The sequence below is a fragment of the Hibiscus syriacus genome, unplaced genomic scaffold (assembly GCF_006381635.1).
Source record: "Hibiscus syriacus cultivar Baekdansim isolate YM2019G1 unplaced genomic scaffold, ASM638163v2 tig00111199_pilon, whole genome shotgun sequence".
Taxonomy (NCBI): Eukaryota; Viridiplantae; Streptophyta; class Magnoliopsida; order Malvales; family Malvaceae; genus Hibiscus; species Hibiscus syriacus.
In genome coordinates this window covers 641995-665686 of record NW_024063015.1, presented here as the reverse complement: position 1 = coordinate 665686, position 23692 = coordinate 641995, and the positions used below count along the sequence as shown (strand labels likewise).

The window sequence follows — 23692 nt, the reverse complement described above, 5'->3', positions numbered from 1 at the left end:
AAAAAGGTTTTCATCAGTTTTATTTTCCTCTTCTAATTTCAAAATTTTGTTAAGGTACACAATAAATACTATTTTACAACTTGTTCATCTATAGTCATCAGAGAAGCATTTTTGACATCCTCAAAATAGCTGGCGGCTTCTTTGTCTCACACTATACTCATTCTATGAATTTATTTGCTCATTTCTTGTTTCAGAGTTTTGTTAGGATACAATAATGGTATCCTATAATTCATTCACCAATAGTCACCACAGGAGCATTTTCCATCCTCAAAATGATGAAACCGGTTGTTATCCCTCACAATAATTACTCTTCCAGTACACTTGGACATAAACTTGATTGCTGTATGACAATCACCACAGATGCGTAAGTTCTTCATAACCCTGATTGGCCTATCTGGTGGAAAGGTAATGAGCCCAAATACAACGGCTAGCCTTTCACTATGATATCTGATTGTCTGATTCTTTTCTTCACCATCGACAGCTCTCAGCACAAAACTTGTGTCTGCAACATAACCAGCTCGCTCCATTTCGTCTCCTAATTCCTCTAATTTTTGGTAGATATCTTTTGTTTTTGCATGGGACCTATCCCCAGCAGCAAATGTGTGAACCTTATTTCCCTCCTCAACCCAACTCGAACCCGTCTCTTTCTTAATCCCTCGGTCTCTAAGCATCTTCCTAGCTTTGGCGGCATCCTCATATCTACCAGCAGCGGCATAAGCATTACACAGAAACACATGCAAACCTGAGCTCACAGTTCCCAACTCAAAGATCCTATCAGCAGCATAGGCCGCCAATTCAGCGTTCCCATGAATTCGACACCCTGTTAGAAAAGCAGACCAGACAGACTCTGTTGGCTGAATGGGCATTTCCCTTATTATTGAAAGTGCCTCCTGCAGTTTACCTGAGCGGCCAAATAAATCAACCAAAGAAGCATAATGTTGATCAACTGGCTCAATTCCGTATTCCTTCATTAATTCAAAGTAATGCTGCCCCCTCTCAACAAGCCCAGCATGGCTACAAGCATAGAGCACACACAAAAAGGTAATAAAATTCGGTTTGACCCCAAGTCCTTCCATCTGTTTAAACAAATCAAAAGCTTTCTCGGTATGTGAATGCTGAGCACAAGCAATCAGCATTGCATTCCACATCCCAAGATTCTTAACAGAGGCTTCATCAAATACCCGGTAAGCCCCTTCAATCACTCCACACTTAGAATACAAAGATATCAAAGAACTCCCCAAGAAACTTGACAGATCATTATTTGTTTTAACGCACAACCCATGTATCTACTTACCTAACTGAAGCAGAGTCGAGTTAGCACAAACCTGTACAACACTTGAAAAAGTAAAATCATTTACGTCCAAACGTTCATATAAAGCCTGTTTGAATAACCCCAAAGCTTCCTCGAAATCACCAAACTGAGCATACCAATATATCATCCCACTCCAAGAAACAACATTTCTATCAGGCATTTCATCGAACAATTTCCTCGCATCCTTAATTTTCCCGCATTTACCATACATATCAACCAAAGAACTGGCTACAAACACATCGGTATCATACCCAGTTTTCAAAACCAGGCAATGCATGGATTGCCCGATATCAAACCTTCCCAGGATGGCACATGACTTAGTAGCGCTAGGGAAGATATGATCGTCGGGCCTGATGTGATCCACAAGCATATCACGGAAGAATTGGAGCGCGAGGCAAGGGAGTTCATTTTGGGCGAAAGTGGAGATGACGGAGCTCCATGTAGTGGGACTTCTATGTGGGGCTTCGAAGAAGACTAAGCGAGAAAAGAGAGAGAGTTGGGTCTTGGAGTAGAAGTTGATGAGGTGATGGGAAACGAGAGGGATGGTTTGTATGCCTGATTTGATGATGTGGGCATGCAGTTGGAGACCCTTTGAGAGGGACCTTTTGTGGGTTAAAGATAGGAGAATGTTGCAGATGTTTCTGTACTTTTGCTCCTACGGGAGTTGGCTGAGGCTCAAAGGGTTTTGGCCAGGTTTTGCGGCTTCCAGGAATTGATGGAACATCAGATCCCTCACCGATTTGGGAGAATTGAAGTGGATAGTTACAAGTTATACTCATAGCCCTACCGGTCATTTGGGCTTCGTCCATAAGAGTAGACCAAGTTATTCTTGGGTGGATAGTTATAAGTTATTTTTACCCTCAATATTATTGTTTTATTATGTTTGAATTTAATTTGATAATGAATAAAAAATATTCGAGACCAAAATAAATTATGAAAATTCAAAAATTAAAATTATTAAATTCATAAAATTAAGGGGAAAAAGTTATCCTAAAATTCATAATTAAAGAAGGTGACTCTCTAATTAACATAGAATAGAATAGAAGCTACATTACAAAATCCATTGCCAAAGAGTACTGATCAAGGGAAAACCCATATACAAATCGTGAATCAATTAAAATCCAACGTAAGTGGCACTTTCAATAAATGATTGAATTTATTTCAAAATAATAATAATAATAAATGATTGACTTACCGCAAAATAATTTTAGTGATTAAAAGATTATTGTTATTTTTTAGAAATTTGAGCTGAAACATCGCATATATACGAGTTTTCATCGTTAAAATAATAAGTCTTTGAACATATATTACATTTTATTCATTCTAAATTTATTTGAAAAATGAACTAGTTATAAAATACTTTTTCTAATATATATTCATGAATTAAATTATATTTTATTTTTAAATTCTTTTAACTCCATCCCTTGATCTTATTAAATTTAAAAGATGAATAAAAGGAAATATTTTGATATTAATTTCTATATGTTTTTATAATAAAGTTTTATGACCATGAAAATCCTGCAAAAAGTGGTGGCCTATCTACCAATTTATTGCTCTGAAATGTACCATTACCAAATTGTACAGCTCAAACCCTAAACAAAAGTAGTACTAAATAAGGCAAAAATGATGAATAATTGTTTTTTTAATAAATACCTTGACTTATAAAATCAGATCCAAATAAAAAAAAAATTGTGTAGAGAGGTCTGCCCTGCCAGTACCACCAATATTATAAAATGGAAGGAGTTGGCATCCACAAATTTCCCCCCAGCAGCCATTCAATTTCAAGCTCCCCTCTACTTACCACATTTTTCCTTCTTCAAATTTGAAGTTTCATTTTCTTCTTCGTCTACAGAGAACAAATCAAGGAAAGATCCAAAGCAGATGCTGCAACTGTTCTTCACGGTGGCTTTCTCGGCTGTGCCGTTGACCCTTTATGTGCCGCCGATTCGGAGCCTAAGCCTATTCGTGGAGGCGATCGAAGATATGCTCCGAGAGACCAGCTTGAATACACTTAGGCTTTATCCTCGTCTCCATCTAGGGTTTTCTCGGATCTTCCACTCCGTTTTTTCACTTATCTAGGTAGATTTCTTTCTTCTTTTTTTCAACAAGTCTCCCCCGTCCCTAAATGTATCTATACTTTGGTTTTTCTTTTCTTTTCTTTTTGATTTTGTTGGCTTGTTGTTGTGAATTTGGGATGCTTCTGGAGATGATACAGTTTTAAATTAATGGTTTCTCTTTAAAAAGACTCTGGAATTTTGTGATTCAGCCATCTTTTTTTTCTGCAATATTGAGGTTTGCTTTTGTTGTTATGCTCATGGTTCACGAAGCACGAATGAATCCTTTACTTTTGTTGTGTGGGTAAATTTCATTTTATTATTGATGTTGGTAATTTATGGGGTTTAAGGAAAGAGTAAATATATATTCCCAATAATCTGATACTTGTCGGGTTAGCCATTGTTGTTTAGAAAATATAAATGGATATTGTCCTCTTGGGCATTTTGTTTCTCTGTATGTAAAAGTTTACGAAACTAAATGTTATTAATTAATTTGATTTTGATGATGCTGTTGTACACTAAAGCTCTAATACACCTTTTAAAATTGAATATTAATTTGATTAGTAGATGTTTTTAGATATGTTCTAAATTATTTCAGGGCATATAAAATATTCCTACCACTATTCTATGTTTATGGTTATTATTACATTATTTATTCTGAAACCACAAAAACAAAAAGTGACAGAGCAGCGGACACGATGAGGAATTTAAGAAAATAAACGAATGAGCAAGAAATTGGCGAAATGATAATGCGTGGCAGTCTTTTTATGTGATCAAAAAATCGTATTGTCGGTTTTTTATTATTTAAATAATAAAATTAGTAAAAAATTATTGAAAATATTATTATTTTTATATATTTTATTATTTTTTATCTATTTTGTTATTGTTAGGCACTTTATCGGAAATGTAAAAAAAATTAATGTTTTAGGTAATTTTTTATCGATTTTATTATTTAAATAATAACAAAATCGGTAACACCTTTTCTTAATTGTATATTAAGGGTGTCACACTGCATAACTTCTCAAGAAATAGTTCATTTAATTAAATATATTTTATTATTTAAATTTATCTCGAGTTTAAATCTTTTTTGTATATTTGTTCACATTAGATGGGCGAGAGTAACTAAAAATATTTAATAAAAATGTTATTTAATTTATTTTTTAAATCGAGAAGCATGGTGATTTTCTCGAAAAATCACATTTTTCTTAAATATTTACGTGTCAGACACCTTTTGAGATAATATTCTCGATCTAACACCTTTTGCAGAAAGACACAACCCATGCACCGAGCCTTACGCTGATGTGGCGCCACGTGGTATAAGGCGCGACCTATGAATTGAGTCTTAAGCCATCTGTAAAGACTGGGTGCTAGTTTCGTAATTTTCTAAAACTAATATGTAATTAATTTTTATTAGGGTATTTTTGTGTAAAAATGTCAACTTTTTAATTTATTTTTTGTGTGCAAAAAAGTTTCTGTATTAAAATCTTTAAATCTATTTTTGTAAATTATTTTATAACTCGACAAATTTTGAGTTTTGGATGAAATTACACAATACATATAATCTAGTATATGAAAACTTTGAGCGTAAGTAATTTAAAATATAAATAATTTTATAAAAGTTTTATAACTAGTATTTCTTTTACAAAATGATAATGATGATGATGATGATAATAAGAAATATTTTATAATTTAAAAAATTATAAATTTCATATATTTTTGAAAAATTTATCTACTTTTAAAATTAATTGTTTAAAAATATAAAAAAATATTAAAATAAATTTTTAATTACAATTGAGGGATCAAATGAACTATTATTTTTTAACAACAATTAATAATGTTTATTCATTTTTAATAAAATTAAAAATTAAAATTTATTTTATATTTTTTAAAATTAATATTAGAAAGAATATTTTAAATATATATGTGATATTTTTATCTTTACATTTTTTTATTAAATTTTATTAACTTTTAATTCTTTTTTTATTTTTATTGAATTTTAAATATATGAGTTATAATTCAAATTAATCATTTATTTTTCTATTATTCAAATTAATTAAGAAAAATTATGGTAAAATATTTATAAAAGAAAAGTATAAATAAATACATAAAAATCTAAAGATTTTTCTTTCTTTTATGTTACTCTCTAAACTTGTATCAAAATTCAAAAAAAATGTAAAACTAAAAAATATCACCTATATATTTAAAATATTCTTTCTAATATTAATTTTAAAAAATATAAAATAAATATTAAATTTCAATTTTATTAAAATTAAATTAAAATTATTAACTGTTGTTAAAAAATAATAATTCATTTGATCCCTTAATTGTTATTAAAAGTTTATTTTAAAATTTTTTATATTTCTAAACAATTAATTTTAAATGTCAATAAATTTTTTAAAAATATATGAAATTTATAATTTTTAAATTATAAAATATTTCTTATCATCGTCATCATTTTGTAAAAGAAATACTAGTTATAAAACTTTTATAAAATTATTCATATTTTAAATTGCTTACCCTCAAAGATTTCCTATACTAGATTATACGTATTGTGTAATTTCATGTAAAAATAAAATTTGTCAAGTTATAAAATAATTTGTAAAAGAAAATTTAAAGATTTTAATGTAGAAAGTTTTTTTCACACAAAAAAAAATAAATAAAATTGACGTTTTTACATAAAAATCACCATAAAAAAGTTAATTACATATTAGACACTATTTTAAAAAAATTTATGAAACTAACACATGATCTTTATACGTCACACAAGGCGCAGTGCATGGGTCGTGCCTTTCAACACATGACGTAAGGCGCGGTGCATAGGTTGCGCCTTTCTGCAAAGGGTGTTAGATCCGAAATATTATCTCAAAGGTGTCTGACACGTACATATTTAAGAAAAATATGATTTTTCGAGAAAATCGTCATATTGCAATCTGCTGCTGGTCACTCTCCTCAGCGCCTAAAATATTTTATAATTGCACCATAATTTTTGTTGACACGAGAGTAATGTTCTTAATTTTAACATACCATAATTATACATTATATTTTTTTGGACGAAACCAATTAGTTTTATTTAAACTAGTAAATATCACAAATTACATTAAAGATTTACGATCATAATCGTAAATTAAATACATAATTTTTTTTCTATAATCATTTAAACAAAATTAACAACTTAAGATCATAATGACTATATGAGGAAAGATTAAAAATACTCGAATAAATATAGATATAAATGTATATGATCGCATCGATAAACGAACCATAAAAGTATATCAAGCTATTGAAAGACCGTCGACAAGATCGCAAATCAAACTCGAACGACATGAAAAGCTATCCACGGACGTAAAATGATATTCAAATCTACTTCGAGGGTCTAAAGCAGGGAAGATCAATAAGATATCAGATAAGCAACATCTTGATTAGTTGGGGCGATATCAAATCAACCCTTCAAAAAAATATATAAAAAAAAGTCAAACGATCAAAAAATATACCAAAAGACAAAAGAAAACGTACTACAAAAAAACATATGAAAATGTGTCATATAGATAGACTTATTGAAAATAAAAAAAAATAAATATACAATATAAGAAAGGAAAAAGATAATAAATAGATATAGACAGTCAACAACCACCATTGATGTTGGTGCTGTCATCAATTAACAAAAAAAAAATGAACGACAAACCATTAAAGAAAATTATGTTTTTCAAAAGAGAAAAAACTATCTAATTTATACATTATATTTTAAATATTTTAGAGTGATCATATTATTACTTAGACTTTTACTAATATATTGACAAAAAGTCTCGCATACACAGTTGTTGTTCGAATTTAAAGCTTCAAAAAAATAAAAACAATATTATTTTTATCTCAACGATTATATAGCAATCTTAATTGTACACATAATATGTAAAGTTTAGTCTTATATAATTTTATATATGATATATTAATTTTGCTTTAATTTTGAAAAATAATAATACCATGATCAATATAATAATATTTTAAATTTATGTATTGTATATATGAATTATAATATTTTATCCGACATGAATCATAAAGAAATTTTTTTTTAACAAGTATATGAATTAATATAAAATCATATATATAATTACACAAACACATAAAAAATAATATTATCAAATCTATTAAAACCAACTCCCCCTCCAATGAAATCCCGTTATAAAGGAGAGGTGATATAAGAGTGGCTGACGTTTTTATCATCTTTATAGCAACATTATATACAATGAATTCTCCCAATTTATATAAAAAACGAAGGATAGATTTAAAATAATCTTCTCCTTTTTCCTTAACCAATCAATCTAAAATCTCACTGCATCACCCTTTTGCTACGATTTCTCTAGATCTGGAGTAGTTGTGGTCCATGGCGTCTGTAGCAGCAACTGTCATCGTTCCATTGGGCCTTCTCTTCTTCATCTCCGGCCTCGTTGTCAATCTCATTCAGGTTTTTTTTTTCCTTTTATTTCTTGATAGATTATTTTCTTTTGTTCTACTTCTCAAGGGTTTCGCTTCTTCTTTTGATTTGATTAAGTGCGCTCCCCTCCTCTTTTCTTTGGTAATTTTCGCGCTCTGTTTTTTTTCTTTGTTGAATGTAGCTTTCTGCGTTTTTCCCTTTTTCTCATACGTGTTGCGGTTGGATTGAAAGGAAAATGCTGTTAAATTGGTTTTCCTTTTGAGCTGAATTATAAATGAGCTTGCATATGCAAATTTGGGTTTTGGATTATACTTTGCTTCTGAGCTAATAAAATTTTGGAAAGGAAAAAGATAATTTAAGTTTGGATATTTGATTTCAGCTTTTACAAGCCTCTGCTTTTGTTTGATGGTAAAAATGGTATTTTAAAGTTCATTTTTGTTCCCTATGTATTCGTAACAATCATGATTTATTAGGTTAGATAAGTTAGTTCGGTTTGTTTCATTGGCTGATGTGTAAATTTTGTTTTTCTGACTCTCTTGTTCAATGACCCTTTTCAATCTTATACAATATGATGCCCTTTTTAGGCAGTATGCTTTGTTCTAATTCGGACACTTTCCAAGAAGACGTATAGAAAGATCAACCGTGTGGTGGCAGAGTTGTTGTGGCTAGAACTCGTATGGCTTGTTGATTGGTGGGCGGGAGTTAAGGTGTTAACCAGCTCTTTTGTTTCATTGTTTAATTCTGAAATCCTTTTTGAAGATATTATTCCTTTTGGGCATTTTTGAAGATAGCATAGTTTAATTCTGAAATCCTTTCTGCATTGTATTGTTTTAATTCTGAAATCATAGACAGCATTTTATGACGATCAAATGCTTGAATTGTTTTGTATTTCCATTTCCAACTAGACTTCAAAAAGGTCTCCAAAATAATTTTGCATGCTAAGTATCTAGATGCAGAATCCGGTTAAAGATTTTCTCTGCTTCGTTTGGGACTCTGACTGTGGCAAGTTTTGCCTAACTCTATTTAGGTGAATTATGTTTGCCCAACCCATATTTTTGGTGTCCAGAGGCATCAAGATCAGTGCATTGTCAATTCATCTAGATGTTAGGCAAGTAATGAGTTGAACAATTGGTGTGACCTATCTTCTCTAAGGGCTGATAGGTGTTATATGAATAAGTTGTTAATTATTGACTGTTATTGAGCCAGCCTTTTTTAATGTGGAAAAAGAACTGGTTCCATGGATGCCATTTCTTTAGCGGTCTCCTAGAAACTAACTTTAGATCTTTGATACATATATTTGCAGATTAAAGTTTTTGCAGACCATGAAAGCTTCAGTTTAATGGGTGACGTCAATCTCCTCTACTAGGAAACTTAGGTCTCGGTCTTAGAGTTACATGGATAATGGTTATTGTTCTATACTAAATCTTTTGAATCGTTTTCTTGCCATCTGATATTGTAGATTTTTTCAGGTAAGGAACATGCCCTTGTCTTATCAAATCACAGAAGTGATATTGATTGGTTAGTTGGATGGGTTTTGGCTCAGGTCTGTAATTAACATATTCCAACTCAGAATTTTTTACATACTGTTGAAGCATGCATTCTAAAACATATTTGGCAGTGTTCAGAGATTTTCTACTTGGCACTTTAACTTCATTTCTCTCTCTTAAAATGCTTTCTGGGCTAAGATACAATTACACTTGCTTTTGACAGCGATCGGGTTGTCTCGGCAGTTCATTAGCTGTTATGAAGAAATCATCAAAATTTCTTCCGGTATGTGTTGGTGTTATTTGTTTGAAGTTTCAAATTTCTATCATGAGATTGTGTTTGTTACCAATTCTTTTAGTTTTATATGATATTCATATTTTGTCTTCGATTTAAATGGTAATAGCTAATGACAATGCCAATTGCATGGTATTTTCATACACAGTTGTCTGTGCTTGAGCACACATGTTAATGTGTATTTATTTCGAGTTGTAATTAGTGCAATAGGTAGTTAATGAGATAAGAAAGAATATTAAGATGATTAGTGTGACATTCTGGTTAATGTTCCTTAATTTTATCCTATGTAATATTAGCTTCTGCTTTTAGAACTGGAATAGGATTGTTCACTTGAAAATCTAGTATTCTTAAGTGAACAATCTAGTATTCTTAGTCATAGTTTTAAGTTTGGTTTGAATCACATGTTAAGTGAGCTGTCTGGAGTATGGAGGGATGACCTTAGTATTTTCATGAATATGGTCGTATAAATTAATGAAATTTATCTGGGTGATCCGGTGATGGATAAACAAGCTTCCTGTGGAAGCAGCAGTTTATTCTTTTTCTTGTCTACTTTTGTTCGATTGGCTCAATTTCTTTTTGTTAACATTTTCGTCTTTATAACTAAAGCAAAATGATGAGGCAAGTGCTATTACTTTTATAGTGACAATTAGTGCTGGTCTTTTGAAGATAGGTCATGTAGTGAAGTAATTGAAGTCTAGATTTTCTTTTGCTTTATTTGCCATCTGTGAATCTCACTGTATTAGTGAATACAACGTTTTATTTTAAAATTTTCTTTATAAAGAAGCGAGATTGATTTAGTTGTGTTTAGTTATGAAGAATAGAATCATGTCTGATTGTGCAGGTCATCGGTTGGTCAATGTGGTTTTCTGAGTATCTGTTTCTGGAACGAAGCTGGGCAAAGGATGAGAACACATTAAAGGTAGAAGTTTGCTTTTCCTTTTGTTGATGCATGTTTATTAAGGGTTAGATATAGTGCTGTCAAGGGCACTAGGTGCACTCCAGGTGCTATGACCTCCATATAGCCTGAGGCACAAGGCGCTGAAAAAGTTCTGACCCAACTAAAATAAAGCACTACGTATAATATATATATATAAAAATATTATATGTAATACATGTAAATAATAATTAGTAAGGTAAAATATTTGTTTCAAATTCAGATTGCAGAAATAATGGAAAAAATAAATTACAGTTCAAACTACGAACCCAAAAACAGAGACAAAGCATGAATTGTTCTTGTTGCATTACAATGTTTTAAACTTGTTTTGAATTGTTAACACAATAAAGTTGGTGGGTTGGACTAATTAATAAAATAAAGATGACATTTATAGTATTTTGGCTTTTAAATTAAGCTTAGTTTAAAAAAGCGCCGCTTAAGCGCGATTAAAGCGCTAAGCGACGCGAGCGAGGCCCTTGGCGCTTCAGCATAGCAAAAGTACTACGAATTCATTAAGCGGTAGTAATCGGCGCTTTTGCAGCGCTTTTAGCAAAGCGCTAATCGGCGCTTAATCGCTAGTTTAGAAGATACGATTCTGGGCTTTAGCAGATACGATTTTTGGGCTTATTTAGGGTTTAGCGGGCTATTAAATTATCAGTTTTGGTTTTTTTTTCTTGTAGTAGCTTCACACTAAGAAACGAAATAGATTGGCACAATATAGATTGAATGACATGGTGTTTGTGAAATTCAATCATGCCTTGGAGCGCCGAGCTAAAAGTAAGGAGACCGATCCCATTCTTTTGCAAGATATTGATGAGAGCAATGAGTGGTTGATGGGAAGAATGGAAGAAGATGAAGATGATGATGAGGCGGTGTTTGTTGGTGAGGATTTGACATAGAGTGATGTTGCTAACGCTTCCGGTGCATATGAGCCTAGTTATCTAACTAGAGCATCAAAAGTAGTGAATGATGGAGCCGGACCATCGAGAAATGATAAAGGAAAATCTCCTTCTCATAATCCTATCTCTAGTAGACCATCTCGTAGATGCTTAGTTGATGAAGATGAGATGGAAGAAGATATTGGAGTGTCTAGTGATGAAGGAGATGGTGTTGTCCGAGTTGATGACGATGACGATTTAGAGGATTTTTAGTTATAAGGAATTGAGGGTTTAGAAAAATACTTTTGTTCATCTCACTTTAGACTACTTTTAGTGTAGACCATCTTTTGAGATTAGTATGCTCGTATAGTCGTATGGTTAATCGTATATAAGTATTTAAGTGTTTATAACTTATAAGTTATAAGTAAATTGAGAATTATATTTTGGTGTTTAAGTACTTATAAGTTTTGAATATATGTATTGACACTTTGATATTTAAGTATTTATAAGATAATTTATAAATATTTTGTATTTTTTTGTGAATTTCGGCCTTTCTGGCGCTTCTTGTGCATAAAGCGAGCGCTTTCGCTTAGCGCTTCGGCGTCTAGGACCCTAGGCGCTTTAGGGCGCTTTACGCTTTTTAAAACCAAGAAATTAAGAAAATGGAAACTGAAAAGTCCTAAAGGTGGAGCTGGCTTTTTCTGTGCCTAGAATAAAGCGCAGCTCATTGTGCAAGAAAAGTGTTGCCTCTTTGAAAGAGCCTTGCCTGGGAGGTTTTGAGGCGCTTCTGATCCTTTTTACTGTACCTGAGCCGCTGAGCGCTTAGGCTCACACCTTAACCTCACTGGTTACCGATGTTACTTGGAATCATGTGCAAGTGTCAGACACGGCTATGTATCCGACACAGGTATGGTTAAATTTTTACATATATTTGGATGATCCTTGTAGGTCATATCCCAATATCCAAGTGTCAGTCACAGGCATAAAATGAAGAGTCCGGGCTACATAGCTGGTTACTTATGCCTCTATACAGTATACACATACACTGACCATAAGTATTTGTGTGCTGTGTGCTTGTGCATGCTTGATTTCAAACTACCTTATTTGTCTTGTCAAAATCTTGTGGAATTATATGTGCAGGCAGGCCTTCAACGATTAAGGGACTTTCCACATCCGTTTTGGCTGGCACTTTTCGTAGAAGGAACTCGCTTTACGCAAGCAAAGCTTGTAGCAGCCCAAGAATATGCAACCTCACAAGGATTGCCTGTACCTAGAAACGTTTTGATTCCTCGTACAAAGGTTGGATTTTTGCTGCTCCGGTTTTCTTAAATTTCTTATCATCTTTATCTAGGTATCATTATATATATATATGTATCATGTATGTCTGTGTGTGTGGGGAACTGTCAAGATTCATAATATTCCAACACTACCTTATAGCATTTTGTTAAATTATAGGCTATTTTTCATTTTTTTAATGTATGTGTGTGTTTGGCACTCTTTCAGTTCAAGGTTTATCATATTTTTACCTTAAAGCATTATAGGTAGATTTTGTTGTAAACTCTTGCCAGACAGTTTCTCGCCTTGCAAGTTTGCTTCTTTTGCACATGTTCGATACTTAGCCAGCCTCAGCCACGATATATCTGTGCATCATCACATATGTTCCCGGTCCTAATTCAGAGTTAATCATGTTGGCTGTAGTCTTACTTGTTTGTAATAATGTTCTTTATTTTGTTAATAGCACTCATCTTTTAGGCCCTTGCTAATCATTATTCCATATGAAAAACATGTCTGAGATATCAATATCACTTGTGTTGCTTCAGGGTTTTGTTTCAGCTGTAAGTCACATGCGTTCATTTGTCCCAGCCATATATGACGTGACATTGGCTATTCCAAAAAGCTCACCATCACCTACAATGCTTAGACTTTTCAAGGGGCAACCTTCTGTGGTAAGTCAGAGTTCATCCTAATTGAAAAACAAGTCAAATATTTTTGCATAATTGTGCATGGATTTTGAGTATTTACATTTCTTTTGCCTTGTTTAGTATGATATATCCTTGGGAGAATTTGACGCACATCTCCTCAAGGACTTCATTAAATTATGCATTATCATGAAATTCACTTAGAATAGTCATAGGTCATGCTGAAAGAGCATTTGCTTTACTCATTTCTTTTCCTATGGTGTAAACATATGTGTCACTCTGAAGCTATGATGATTAAACCTACCAGCATCATTGATCTTTGTATTGGGTTTATTCATCTGTTAAGATATATTCTCTCTCGTTTGCAGGTGCATGTACACATAAAACGACACTTCATGAAGGAACTGCCTGAAACGGAAGAGGCTGTTGCACAGTGGTGTAAAGATCTGTTTGTGGAGAAGGTGAGTAATATTCATCTAGTGTCGTATGAAGACACTGTTATAGGTGGTCTTTAATGCATGTCTAAGATGAATTTTATTCTCAAAAATGAAAAGAATAATTACTCTTAACCTTGACAAGCTTGTGTATTGTCGTGTTTTTATGTGTGAATTAATCGTATATGTTATTGTGCCATGCATGAGTTTCCTACTTATTGTATTGTTTCTCTTTTTTTCGTATAGGACAAGTTGTTAGACAAGCACATAGATGATGATACTTTCAGTGACCAACCATTGCAGGATATTGGTCGGCCAATCAAGTCTCTTTTGGTGAGGCTCTTTCTTTTTCATATTAACGAATCTTCATTTTGATTTTCTTCAGTTAATGTGGCATTGTGTAGTTATTTCAGTGTTATAAAAGTTGTTTCTGGAACTAACATGACTTGGTCAGGTTGTATCCACTTGGGCATGTCTCATGGCTTTCGGGGCTCTCAGATTTCTCCGATTGTCTTCGCTTTTATCCTCATGGAAGGGCATTGCATTGTCAGCATTTGGCTTGGCCGTTATTACCGTTCTCATGCAAAACATGATTCGCTTCTCTCAGTCAGAGCGTTCAACTACTGCCAAGGCTGCAGCAGGAAAACTCAAGGAAGGGGAGAGTTCAGCGGCAAGACAGGAGAAACAGCAGTAGATCGAGCTCCCTCCTCCGTATGGCCGGGAATTTCATGTCTGTATCACATCCACTTACATTAGTCCGTTTTCATTTGACATGTTTCCAAACATATTTCTTTTGGTCATGAGATGACAGAAGTGTATGCATTATCAATTCTTTGCTTTTATGTGGTAAATTTTGTATTAGACAGTTAAAATGACAGTAGCAAAAAATGTTTGTATTAGGATAATATGTGCTATACTGATTCGTAACATATTCAAATATTCTTCTTGTGCTTGTGATTAGGAGGGCATGAAAAAAAAATAGGCTCGAAATCTGATCTATGTACTGTAATGTAGCATGGCCAAGATGAAACATTATGACATATATGTAATTTGTGATTTAGCCCCCTCTCTATTCATTCAGGCATAATTTCATAGAGATGACAGTCCTTATTCACATACCAGATCCTTCTCTCTCTATTTTCTATTTCAGTGTGTCATACTGTCATAGTTCATAAACATATTAGTTAGAAACTTATAAGTGAAAAAAATAAATAAAATTTATCTATAACATGGATCATAAAAATTATGGAGAAATTAAATTAAAATTTTAATTAAAATTTAAGATTAAATTAGAAATTAACAATTTTTATGAATGTAACAAGAGTGTGAGCAGAACATAACAATTAAAAGTTAACAGCCAAAATCAGAAGAGATAGAAGAGAAAGAACCATTTAATAGAATTTAGGCTTGTTAAAATTATATTCTTACACACGTGTTGCAGACGGTGGTGGATTCTTCCTCTGATAGATACTCCGAACACGCTACGCAACAGATCCCGTTGCCACAAAAAAGGAAAATAAATAAATATCACACCGTTAGATTCATGTGGGCCCGAATCCACCAGAATCCCGCCAGCAAAATATAGAAAGAAAATTCACTCTCAGCTTCTTACAGACTTAAAAGATAGATTTCCCCACCATCCAAACATTATTATTCCTTCTTTCGAAAAATAATGGAGCCTCTCTGCCCGAATTTTGATCTCCTGAAATTCTCACGGCTCACTTCGGTTCCCCTCTTTTCTCATCGATTCTCGTCCATGAATCTTGGCATTCATAAAAGACCGAGTGTCTCATGTCCCACCGCTTCTTTTAACCGCAACGATAACCATCACCCGTCGGTTAAAACAGAGGCCCCTACGCAACAATCCACCGCTCATGACCTGATCAAGTCGCTAACAAAAGGTTTTGTCGGTTTCGCCGCCGCCGCCACGGCTCTGGCCTCCGTTTGTAGTGATTCTCCGGCTTTTGCTGAGTCCCTCACCGTTGCTTTTCCTGTTTCCCGCGCTCAAGAGGTGTTTCGTTTTTCTATTTTTACTGTCCGACATGGTTTTAGACATTGAACTGAGTTCTTGGTGTGACTGTCGAACTTAAATTACTGACTGATTAGAGGTTTTTGTGTTAGGTGAACACAGTTCAAAGAACTCTTGTGGAAGCTTGGGGGTTGATAAGAGAAACATTCGTTGACCCTACATTTAATCATCAAGGTAATTGAATTGTTTCTCGTTCTCTTTTTCTTTCACTACACGAGGAATTGAGCAATTGTGTGTTTTTTTCTTTTCTTTCATTAAAAATAGAAAATAGAACACGCACTAAGATTTTCTAGTTTTCTAAGTGAGTTTTTTTTTACTTTTATTGTATTCAAGTTAGGCTCTTACATTTGTATTAAATAAATCCTTAGTCTAAATGATATACTGACATTTGTTACAGTCAACGCTGACTTGGATTTTTTTTTCTCCACATAGAAGCTGCTATGGTCTATGCTTGTGGCTGAAGTTGGAAAAATTAGATTTAAATTCCTTATGGATAATTAGATTTTCACAGATCGTTGGGAAGGGAGCGGTATATATACATAGAGTATTATGTTTTTTTTTGTCCCCTACTTCTGTTATTTTGGAACTAAGAAAGAACATATAGTGAGTAAATAAATTATTGAGAGCTACCTTATTGCAGACTGGGATTTGAAGTTGCAGCAAACCATGGTGGAAATGTTTCCCTTGAAGTCAGCTGATGCCGCATACGGTAAAATCAGAGGAATGCTTTCAACTCTTGGAGATCCCTTCACTAGGATTATCAGTCCAAAGGTATAACAATCTGCATCTTATGACTTGTGAGAACTGTGCTTTGGTTTAGCTAGGATAATTTTGTACCATACTGATGCTAAAAAACAAGATGAATTGTGACGTGGCTACTCATTTGTTATGTCTTTTCATCTTGCCAAGTTACTAATTGTTCTTAGGGTTACTTAATTCTTGGTGATTACAATATTTTTTATTTATTTTTTGATGGATCTACACGAAGGATTACCATACCATTCTGTCACATTCTCTCTTTCAGGAGTACCAAAGTTTTAGAATTGGGAGCGATGGGAATTTGCAAGGAGTTGGCTTATTCATAAGTGTTGAACCAAAAACTGGTCACTTGGTGAGTGCAAAAATCTTATCTTTCAATGCCAACCTGCGGGAGGAGATCAGGAAAAATCTGTGCTCCAGTGGCAATCAATTTAAATTTGTTTAGTTCATATAAATGACAACGGATTGGAGGTGACGAATTTTCCTTCTGGATTATTGAAAACTGATTAGTGTAAATTTCTCCCGATAAAGTTTTCAATTTTTTTGGCACTAATGAATGATTTCTACCTTCTGCTCAAATTTGATAGTCATTATGTATGTTAAAATGTTTCCTATTTGACATTAATAATAAGCTCAAGCATTGTGATTATAATTTATTTAAACCATGCAGGTTGTTTTGTCATGTGTAGAGGGTAGCCCCGCTGCTCGTGCTGGTATACATGATGGAGATGAGTTGATTGAGATTAATGGTATGTATGTTATTGGGCTTTTACCTTGCCCCTCCACGGTTACAAATTACAATTTTCGTAATATATCATGGCTGAATTTATTTAGGACTGTTTTTGCTTTATCAATTCAAATTCAGAAATACATGACGTCTATATTTCTTTCTTGAAGATATGATTCATGAGTGAAAACATTCTTTTTTTCCAAATATGGTTCTTATGTTAGAACATAACTCTGCTTAAATTTTCATGCTGTTTTTGATGTTTCAGGGCAGAGACTTGATGGTGTTGACAGTGAATCAGCAGCCCAGAGGCTTAGAGGCCAAGCCGGAACATCGGTTACAGTGAAGCTCCACAGAGTAATTATCCATCCTGATTCTCTGTAATCTAAATGAAGATTCAGTAATCTGCATAAAATATGATCATTTTTATCTTGACAGGACATGTAGTGATTTGAGATCAGGCGTTCTTTAAATTCATTGCACTAAGATCAAATACAGACGCGTTAAACTTGAGCATCTGTTGAAGACATTGACTGAAATAGAGTTGACAATGCTCTATCCCTCCCTTTATCATGAACTAGAAGTTATAATCTCTTTGCATAAATAGTGAATCTTGAGTCAATCAAAAGAATGAAATTGCCAAGAGGAGGTGAATTTGCAAATAATTGTGGAAGCTTATGGAAAATAGAAAAATGAACACAAGAAATTTAAAATGGTTCGACTTTTTAAATCAAATTCTACGTCCACTACCTTAGCTATCCAAACTAAGGATTTTCACAAATTCTCTAATTTGCATCAACCTTTGAGGACAAGGTGTAACCTTACAACTCCTTCAAGAATTATACCCAAAATTCTTGAGACACTCTCCTAAGAGAAAATTACAAATTTGCAAATTTAGAAAAACCTCACAAGAAAATTGTAAAAACCTCGCAAGAAAATTGTTTGTACAAGAACAAATAAGAACACTTGACAAATAAAACAAATGAGTACAATAATGTTTTTTGAAAGCAAATGAAGGATATTTACTTTGACTTTGGTTCAATGTGATTGCTTTGGCTTTCTCTTTGATCTCTTGTCTTCACATATGACTTGAAATCTTGTTTTTATACCTCTTCATTCAACTCTAATCGTTTTAGTTGCTGTGGGAGTTAATAGAGCCGCTGGGATAAAATTTCCCACAACAAATGCTATCCAAACACCTTGAGTACCGGTACTTGTACTTGGAGTATCATACTGCCTGCATTAAATACAAAAATTCTAACCGTCGGGAGGGGAGTATCGGTATTCCAACTTGAGTATCGATACCTGCACAATATTGGTACCAAAATAGGTTATTGGATTTTTGTTTTCCAAAATCACAAAGGGAGTATCGGTAGTAACGGTACTACTTTTAGTTTAGAAAGTCAAACCACTTTAAATTCCTTGTACAAGATTTCATTTTATGGTTGCTTGCACAACAAAGTTTTTAAAGACCAATTCACCCCTCTTAGCATGTATTGGTTATTTGTAAGAGCTAACAGTGAATCTAAGGTAAGCCTGGTCCTAAAAAATTTCCTCAGCACGTGGAAGATGAAATTTATCATATCTTTACTTGGTTGAACTTTGCTGCATAACCTATGTCACAAAAGCAAGCAATATAGTATTGTGAAAGTGGCATAAGTGTTTGTATCTCCTTTTTGGTGACATTCTTATGTTTCATTTCAACTCTTGAGTTCATATTTTATTTTTGGGTATTACTTGTTTTAGACAGAATTAGGCCAGGCGATCTAAATAAATTATTGGTCTCGCATAATGCTTATATGCTTAATAAAACTTATGTTTTGCTCTGCAGGGAAATGGTTCAGGAAGTGGTTCAGGAAGTGGTTCTGGTATCAAAGAGGTAACAAACCGTTCAATGTTCATTATGCAGGCATTTCAATGGTGTTTTTTAGGGCTCCTTTTGATTGTTTCTTTTCCTTTGTTTGTATATATAGAATATCATTTTCAGAAAGGTTCATTTATAAATAGCTACTTCTTTCAAAATATTGTTTGTTTCTGTGTTCAAATGCCTTTTTTTCCCCTTCTGTTCTTTTTTTTTTCTTTTTGCTTCTAGAAGGGAAGTAACAATCACTTGCCACCTATCATTTTTTGTTTGAAGTTTTACGCTATTGATTTGCTTCCCAACAAATAGAAAGGAAAGTTGAAAATTGGCTATAGTAGTCAAGGAATTATGCATACATTACTAGATTATAAGTATAATGGAATCTTTTAGTATATTTTTTTATCTGTTAATTTTGAAACATGCCTGTTCTACTTGAAGGTCAAACTACCTCGTGAGTTGATTAGGCTTTCACCAATATCCAGTACTGTCATCCCTCATAGAACCCCAGATGGCCAACTAACAAAAACTGGTTACGTGAAGCTATTGACATTCTCGCAGGTAATCACCAGTTAACTAGCCTTTTTTTGTCATGCAAAAGTGACTGTGAAAGTAATGATCTTGATCTATTTTACTACCAGATAGGTTAATAAAGACATTCCTCTTCTTCTTTGACAGACTGCTGCTACAGATATGAAGAATACAATTCATGAAATGGAGAACCAGGGTGTACAATCGTACATACTGGATTTGAGGAACAACCCGGTTATTTTTTCAGTCCTATATTTGTTGATTGAATATAATTTTGATGGAATTTCTGTCCTTAAATTTCTCCTCCCAAATCATTGTGCAGGGAGGTCTAGTGAAAGTTGGACTGGATGTTGCTCAGATATGGTTAGATGGGAATGAGACTCTCGTGAACACTATTGACCGTGATGGGCATATGTCCCCCATTAACATGGCCAATGGTCATGCTTTAACGCATGATCCTCTTGTTGTTCTTGTGAGTATTGACACTTGATATTCAAAATTTTCCTGAAGGGAATAATTCAAGATCTTAATAAAAATTCAAGGGGTTAAATGTCGAAGTTTCATCACATATATCAATCTCACGTAAAAGGATTTGAAAATAAGTTTAAAAAAATTGATTTTTCTGGTTTTCTATTAATTCAACCAGTACGTTGAGTATTGGACCGCATGGACAACCAGCTACTTCAGTCTAGTTTTGACAACATTGGAACAATTCTTATTTTTATGTTCTTTCCTTTTTGTGTATCCATGTGTGTGTTAGCGCATAAGTTTTCTGAACAGTTTATTGCTTCTAGTCCTATATCACGGCTTAGCCGGATCATTGGGCAACCATTCTTGTTGTCATTATGCAAATTTTATCAGAACATGCATCCACTGTCATCTAATATGAACTTTATATCTGAAAGTCCCTTTGTTCTTGTTCAACCTTCTACTGTAACTAACTATGGAAAATGTAACCTAGAACACGACACCTTTTCTAAAACAGAGAGTTTTTGACTAGCTCATGTGTTAGTTGACAGGTCAGCCAGAGTATGATAGGTATTTTAATATTTAGCTTCTCAGTTCAGATCAACCTAAATTGAACTAGTTAACCTTTTTTCTTAGTTTATGTACTGTTTTCTCAACATAGATAACGATTCGGTTGAGTGGATGAACTACCACAAAAAAGATGACCTCTGGTAGCCAAGAAATATGAATTTGAGAAATGCATAAGAATGATCGTAACTCTATGTCGTATCTTCACCAAATTGAAATACTTTTAGAATGTTTTTGCTAAGGTTTTTACTAGATCATTTCACTCTCCCTGAAACTTGAAGCTGAATCTCGGAAATTTTGTTGAAAATCTGAAAATGTTTATTGCATCTGTTTATTTTAATTTTCGTTATGACTTTAAAGAACTTAAACAGATCATTTTACTTTGTAATAGGTGAATGAGGGAAGTGCGAGTGCAAGTGAGATTTTGGCAGGTGCACTGCATGATAATGGCCGAGCTATCCTTGTGGGCCACAAGACTTTTGGTAAAGGGAAAATTCAGGTAAGTTTAATGTTCAGTTGGTGAGATGGTAATTCATCTTTCCATACCTCATTTAATTGCTCTGGATATTGGTTAAAAACTGGTGGATAATTATCCCATCCAAAGCAATGGGACTTAGCACCAATGGTGCTTTTTTTTCTTTTGGCGGTGCTTGTTCTGTAATTCGTTTTGGCACCACAAATGCTATTAATGTGAATGACTTTATATGATGTATGCCTGTCAATATTATCCAGTTTTGCTTTAATCCTACAAGTGATGGATCGCATTCCAATTGTTTTCTAGTACTGAACTTGGCCATTTTGTAGACTTTAATTGAAGCCTTAATCATTCAAAGCTTATTCGACATAACTGTTGAATGAATTTTGCTGCAGAGTATCACAGAGCTGCACGACGGATCTGCTCTTTTCGTAACAGTTGCAAAGTATCTATCACCTGCTCTTCATGACATAGATCAAGTTGGCATAACGCCTGATGTACAATGCACAACTGACATGTTCAATCCACCCAAGGAAACATTGAAAGAGAAAAGCCCGGCTTTGTCTCTGGAAGCTGATTCATGCATCATGGTAGCAGAGCATGAGTTGGACACCCAAAAGCCTAAAGGTACAGCTTCTTGAAACGCCCGAGTTTGCAGGGTTGAATTTTCCGATCCTAGGAACCAGATAAACTGTATGCTTTACTCAACTCTTAGCTAGTACAGTCAATCTTAAGTTGTATATCAGTAGGAATTGGACCAAACATTGTACCACTTTTGCCTCCTGCGTAAGGCAGTCCCGTATGCTGGGGGAAAGTAACAAACAATTGCAGATGATTTGTATAAACAATTCATTCTATTTATAGGGAAAAGATGAAAGAAGTTGTATTGCATTTTCTAAATGTTGTTTGTTCTTATTTTTCAACTTGCAAGAAGTTCAATCAATTCATTCTAATTCATGCAATAAGAGATCGTCATTGGTACTAACAACCTCAGTCCAGTTGTGTTGCCAGAGCTCCTTTTGATGGTACATAAATATTTGGATATGTAGTTTTCTGTATAATTTTTGGTTTGTTGCAAATATTGAAAATTATTGTTGTAGTATTATAATCTAAAAATTCAATTACAATAATAAAGTTAAAAAAATTGTGAAATTAAAATGGAACCTGTAATCGGATGGAACTGATTAAATAGAAGAAGAGTTTTGTTGAGGTTTGTATGAACAGTTTTCTTAAGACATATTCATCCTCTCCCCGGTGCTTTGAGTAACGTTAGACGTCGGTCTCCCAGGATACAACAACAAACGTTCACAACAATAAGCACAACCGTAGTAAACAATCGAACACAATCTTTGTCTTTATTTATCACAGGAAAATGACTTTGGAAGAATCGGAGAATTCAAAGGAAAGTATTTGAAAGAAAATTGGAAAAGTTGTGTGTTGAGATGTGTCACAACTTAGCCTTTATATAGGGAGAGGAATTTGTATTGAAAGGTTAAGACCTTTAAATGAAATGTTGAACTATATTTTGATATAACAATTTAAGGCAAAATGTTTTTGGACTTGAATTGAATTTATTCAAAGTCTTCAAAGTTTTTCAAAAATAATTTAAAGTCCATTTAACTTGGAATTGAGCACAAAATGTTTTTCTGGATAAGAAGTACCGATACTGTTTTTACAGTATCGATACCTCATGAACATTATCGATATTGTTCATATGTACCGATACCAAAGGTAAGGGAAGTATCGATACTCACTAGGTAGTATCAATACTACCAACATTGCTTAAATTCCAAAATGCAAAAATGATACCGATACCCAATGAGGTACCAATACTACTTTATATAGTAGTATCGATACCATAGGCTTAGTATCGATACCATCAGGCCCAACGGCTAGTAACGACTAGTTTTATTTAAAAATAACAAAGGAAGTACCGATACTCCCTGTATGAGTACTGATACCCTCTGTACTGGGCATTTTTATTTTGCAGAGAAAACATCCACAACGGCTCTAAATCACTCCCAATGGCTAGAAACGACAACAAACACATTCCAACATATAAATATAAGTTCAAGACACTTGAAGAAATGTTAGAACACCTATCCAATCAATCAAATACAAGAGAAGAGTTTTTCACTCTTTATTTCTATTCCTTGTAAATATTTTATTCTTGTGAGCTAAATTCTTGTAAACACCCTACCTTTTAGATGTTTTATTTGTTTACATCTTTTTCATTGTAAAGAGATTTTGGTTCTAGCTGAGCCTTTGAAAAGCTAGGGAGTCTTGTAAAGGTTATCTCTTTGTCCTTGAAAAAAAGAACAAATTAGTGAATTTGTTGGAAAATTCTTAGTGGGGAGCTAAGGTAGTGGAGGTAGACTTAGTTGAGAAGTCGAACCACTATAAATCGTTGTGGCATTTTTTCTATTTTTTATTCTCCTAACTCCCTAAACAATTTTTTGCCAATTCACCCCTTGTGCAATTTTTAGTTGATCAAATTGAGCTTCAAAAATCCCAAAAATTGGTATCATAGTTTGACTCA

General features: G+C 33.5%; 2 protein-coding genes and 1 pseudogene across 2 annotated transcripts; 2 read left to right on the top strand and 1 right to left on the bottom strand.

The window, feature by feature from the left end:
- Window positions 1-150: 150 nt before the first annotated feature.
- Window positions 151-2376, bottom strand: LOC120155616 (annotated as a pseudogene).
- A 5266-nt stretch (window positions 2377-7642) lies between these two features.
- LOC120155598 (1-acyl-sn-glycerol-3-phosphate acyltransferase 2-like) lies at window positions 7643-14678 on the top strand. Its single transcript, XM_039167118.1, has 11 exons — window positions 7643-7825; window positions 8380-8502; window positions 9099-9138; window positions 9265-9338; window positions 9506-9565; window positions 10416-10493; window positions 12527-12685; window positions 13207-13332; window positions 13674-13766; window positions 13986-14072; window positions 14194-14678. Exons 1-11 carry the CDS (start codon window positions 7745-7747, stop codon window positions 14431-14433), a joined length of 1161 nt encoding a protein of 386 aa, XP_039023049.1. The 5' UTR covers window positions 7643-7744; the 3' UTR covers window positions 14434-14678.
- A 677-nt stretch (window positions 14679-15355) lies between these two features.
- LOC120155606 (carboxyl-terminal-processing peptidase 3, chloroplastic-like) lies at window positions 15356-22053 on the top strand. The gene is made up of 12 exons (XM_039167124.1): window positions 15356-15750; window positions 15861-15942; window positions 16409-16539; window positions 16793-16879; window positions 17198-17276; window positions 17523-17611; window positions 19086-19133; window positions 19554-19673; window positions 19791-19877; window positions 19966-20115; window positions 21070-21177; window positions 21549-22053. Exons 1-12 carry the CDS (start codon window positions 15412-15414, stop codon window positions 21792-21794), a joined length of 1566 nt encoding a protein of 521 aa, XP_039023055.1. The 5' UTR covers window positions 15356-15411; the 3' UTR covers window positions 21795-22053.
- Window positions 22054-23692: the final 1639 nt, after the last annotated feature.

Excerpts from the sequence above, each read along its gene's own strand:
- LOC120155598 (XM_039167118.1), top strand. The coding sequence starts at position 7,745 with ATGGCGTCTGTAGCAGCAACTGTCATCGTTCCATTGGGCCTTCTCTTC. Across the intron at positions 7,826-8,379 it reads TCGTTGTCAATCTCATTCAG|GCAGTATGCTTTGTTCTAAT; the intron begins GTTTTTTTTTTC and ends TGCCCTTTTTAG. Across the intron at positions 12,686-13,206 it reads TTTTGATTCCTCGTACAAAG|GGTTTTGTTTCAGCTGTAAG; the intron begins GTTGGATTTTTG and ends GTGTTGCTTCAG.
- LOC120155606 (XM_039167124.1), top strand. The coding sequence starts at position 15,412 with ATGGAGCCTCTCTGCCCGAATTTTGATCTCCTGAAATTCTCACGGCTC. Across the intron at positions 19,674-19,790 it reads AGCTATTGACATTCTCGCAG|ACTGCTGCTACAGATATGAA; the intron begins GTAATCACCAGT and ends CTTCTTTGACAG. Across the intron at positions 19,878-19,965 it reads TGGATTTGAGGAACAACCCG|GGAGGTCTAGTGAAAGTTGG; the intron begins GTTATTTTTTCA and ends ATCATTGTGCAG.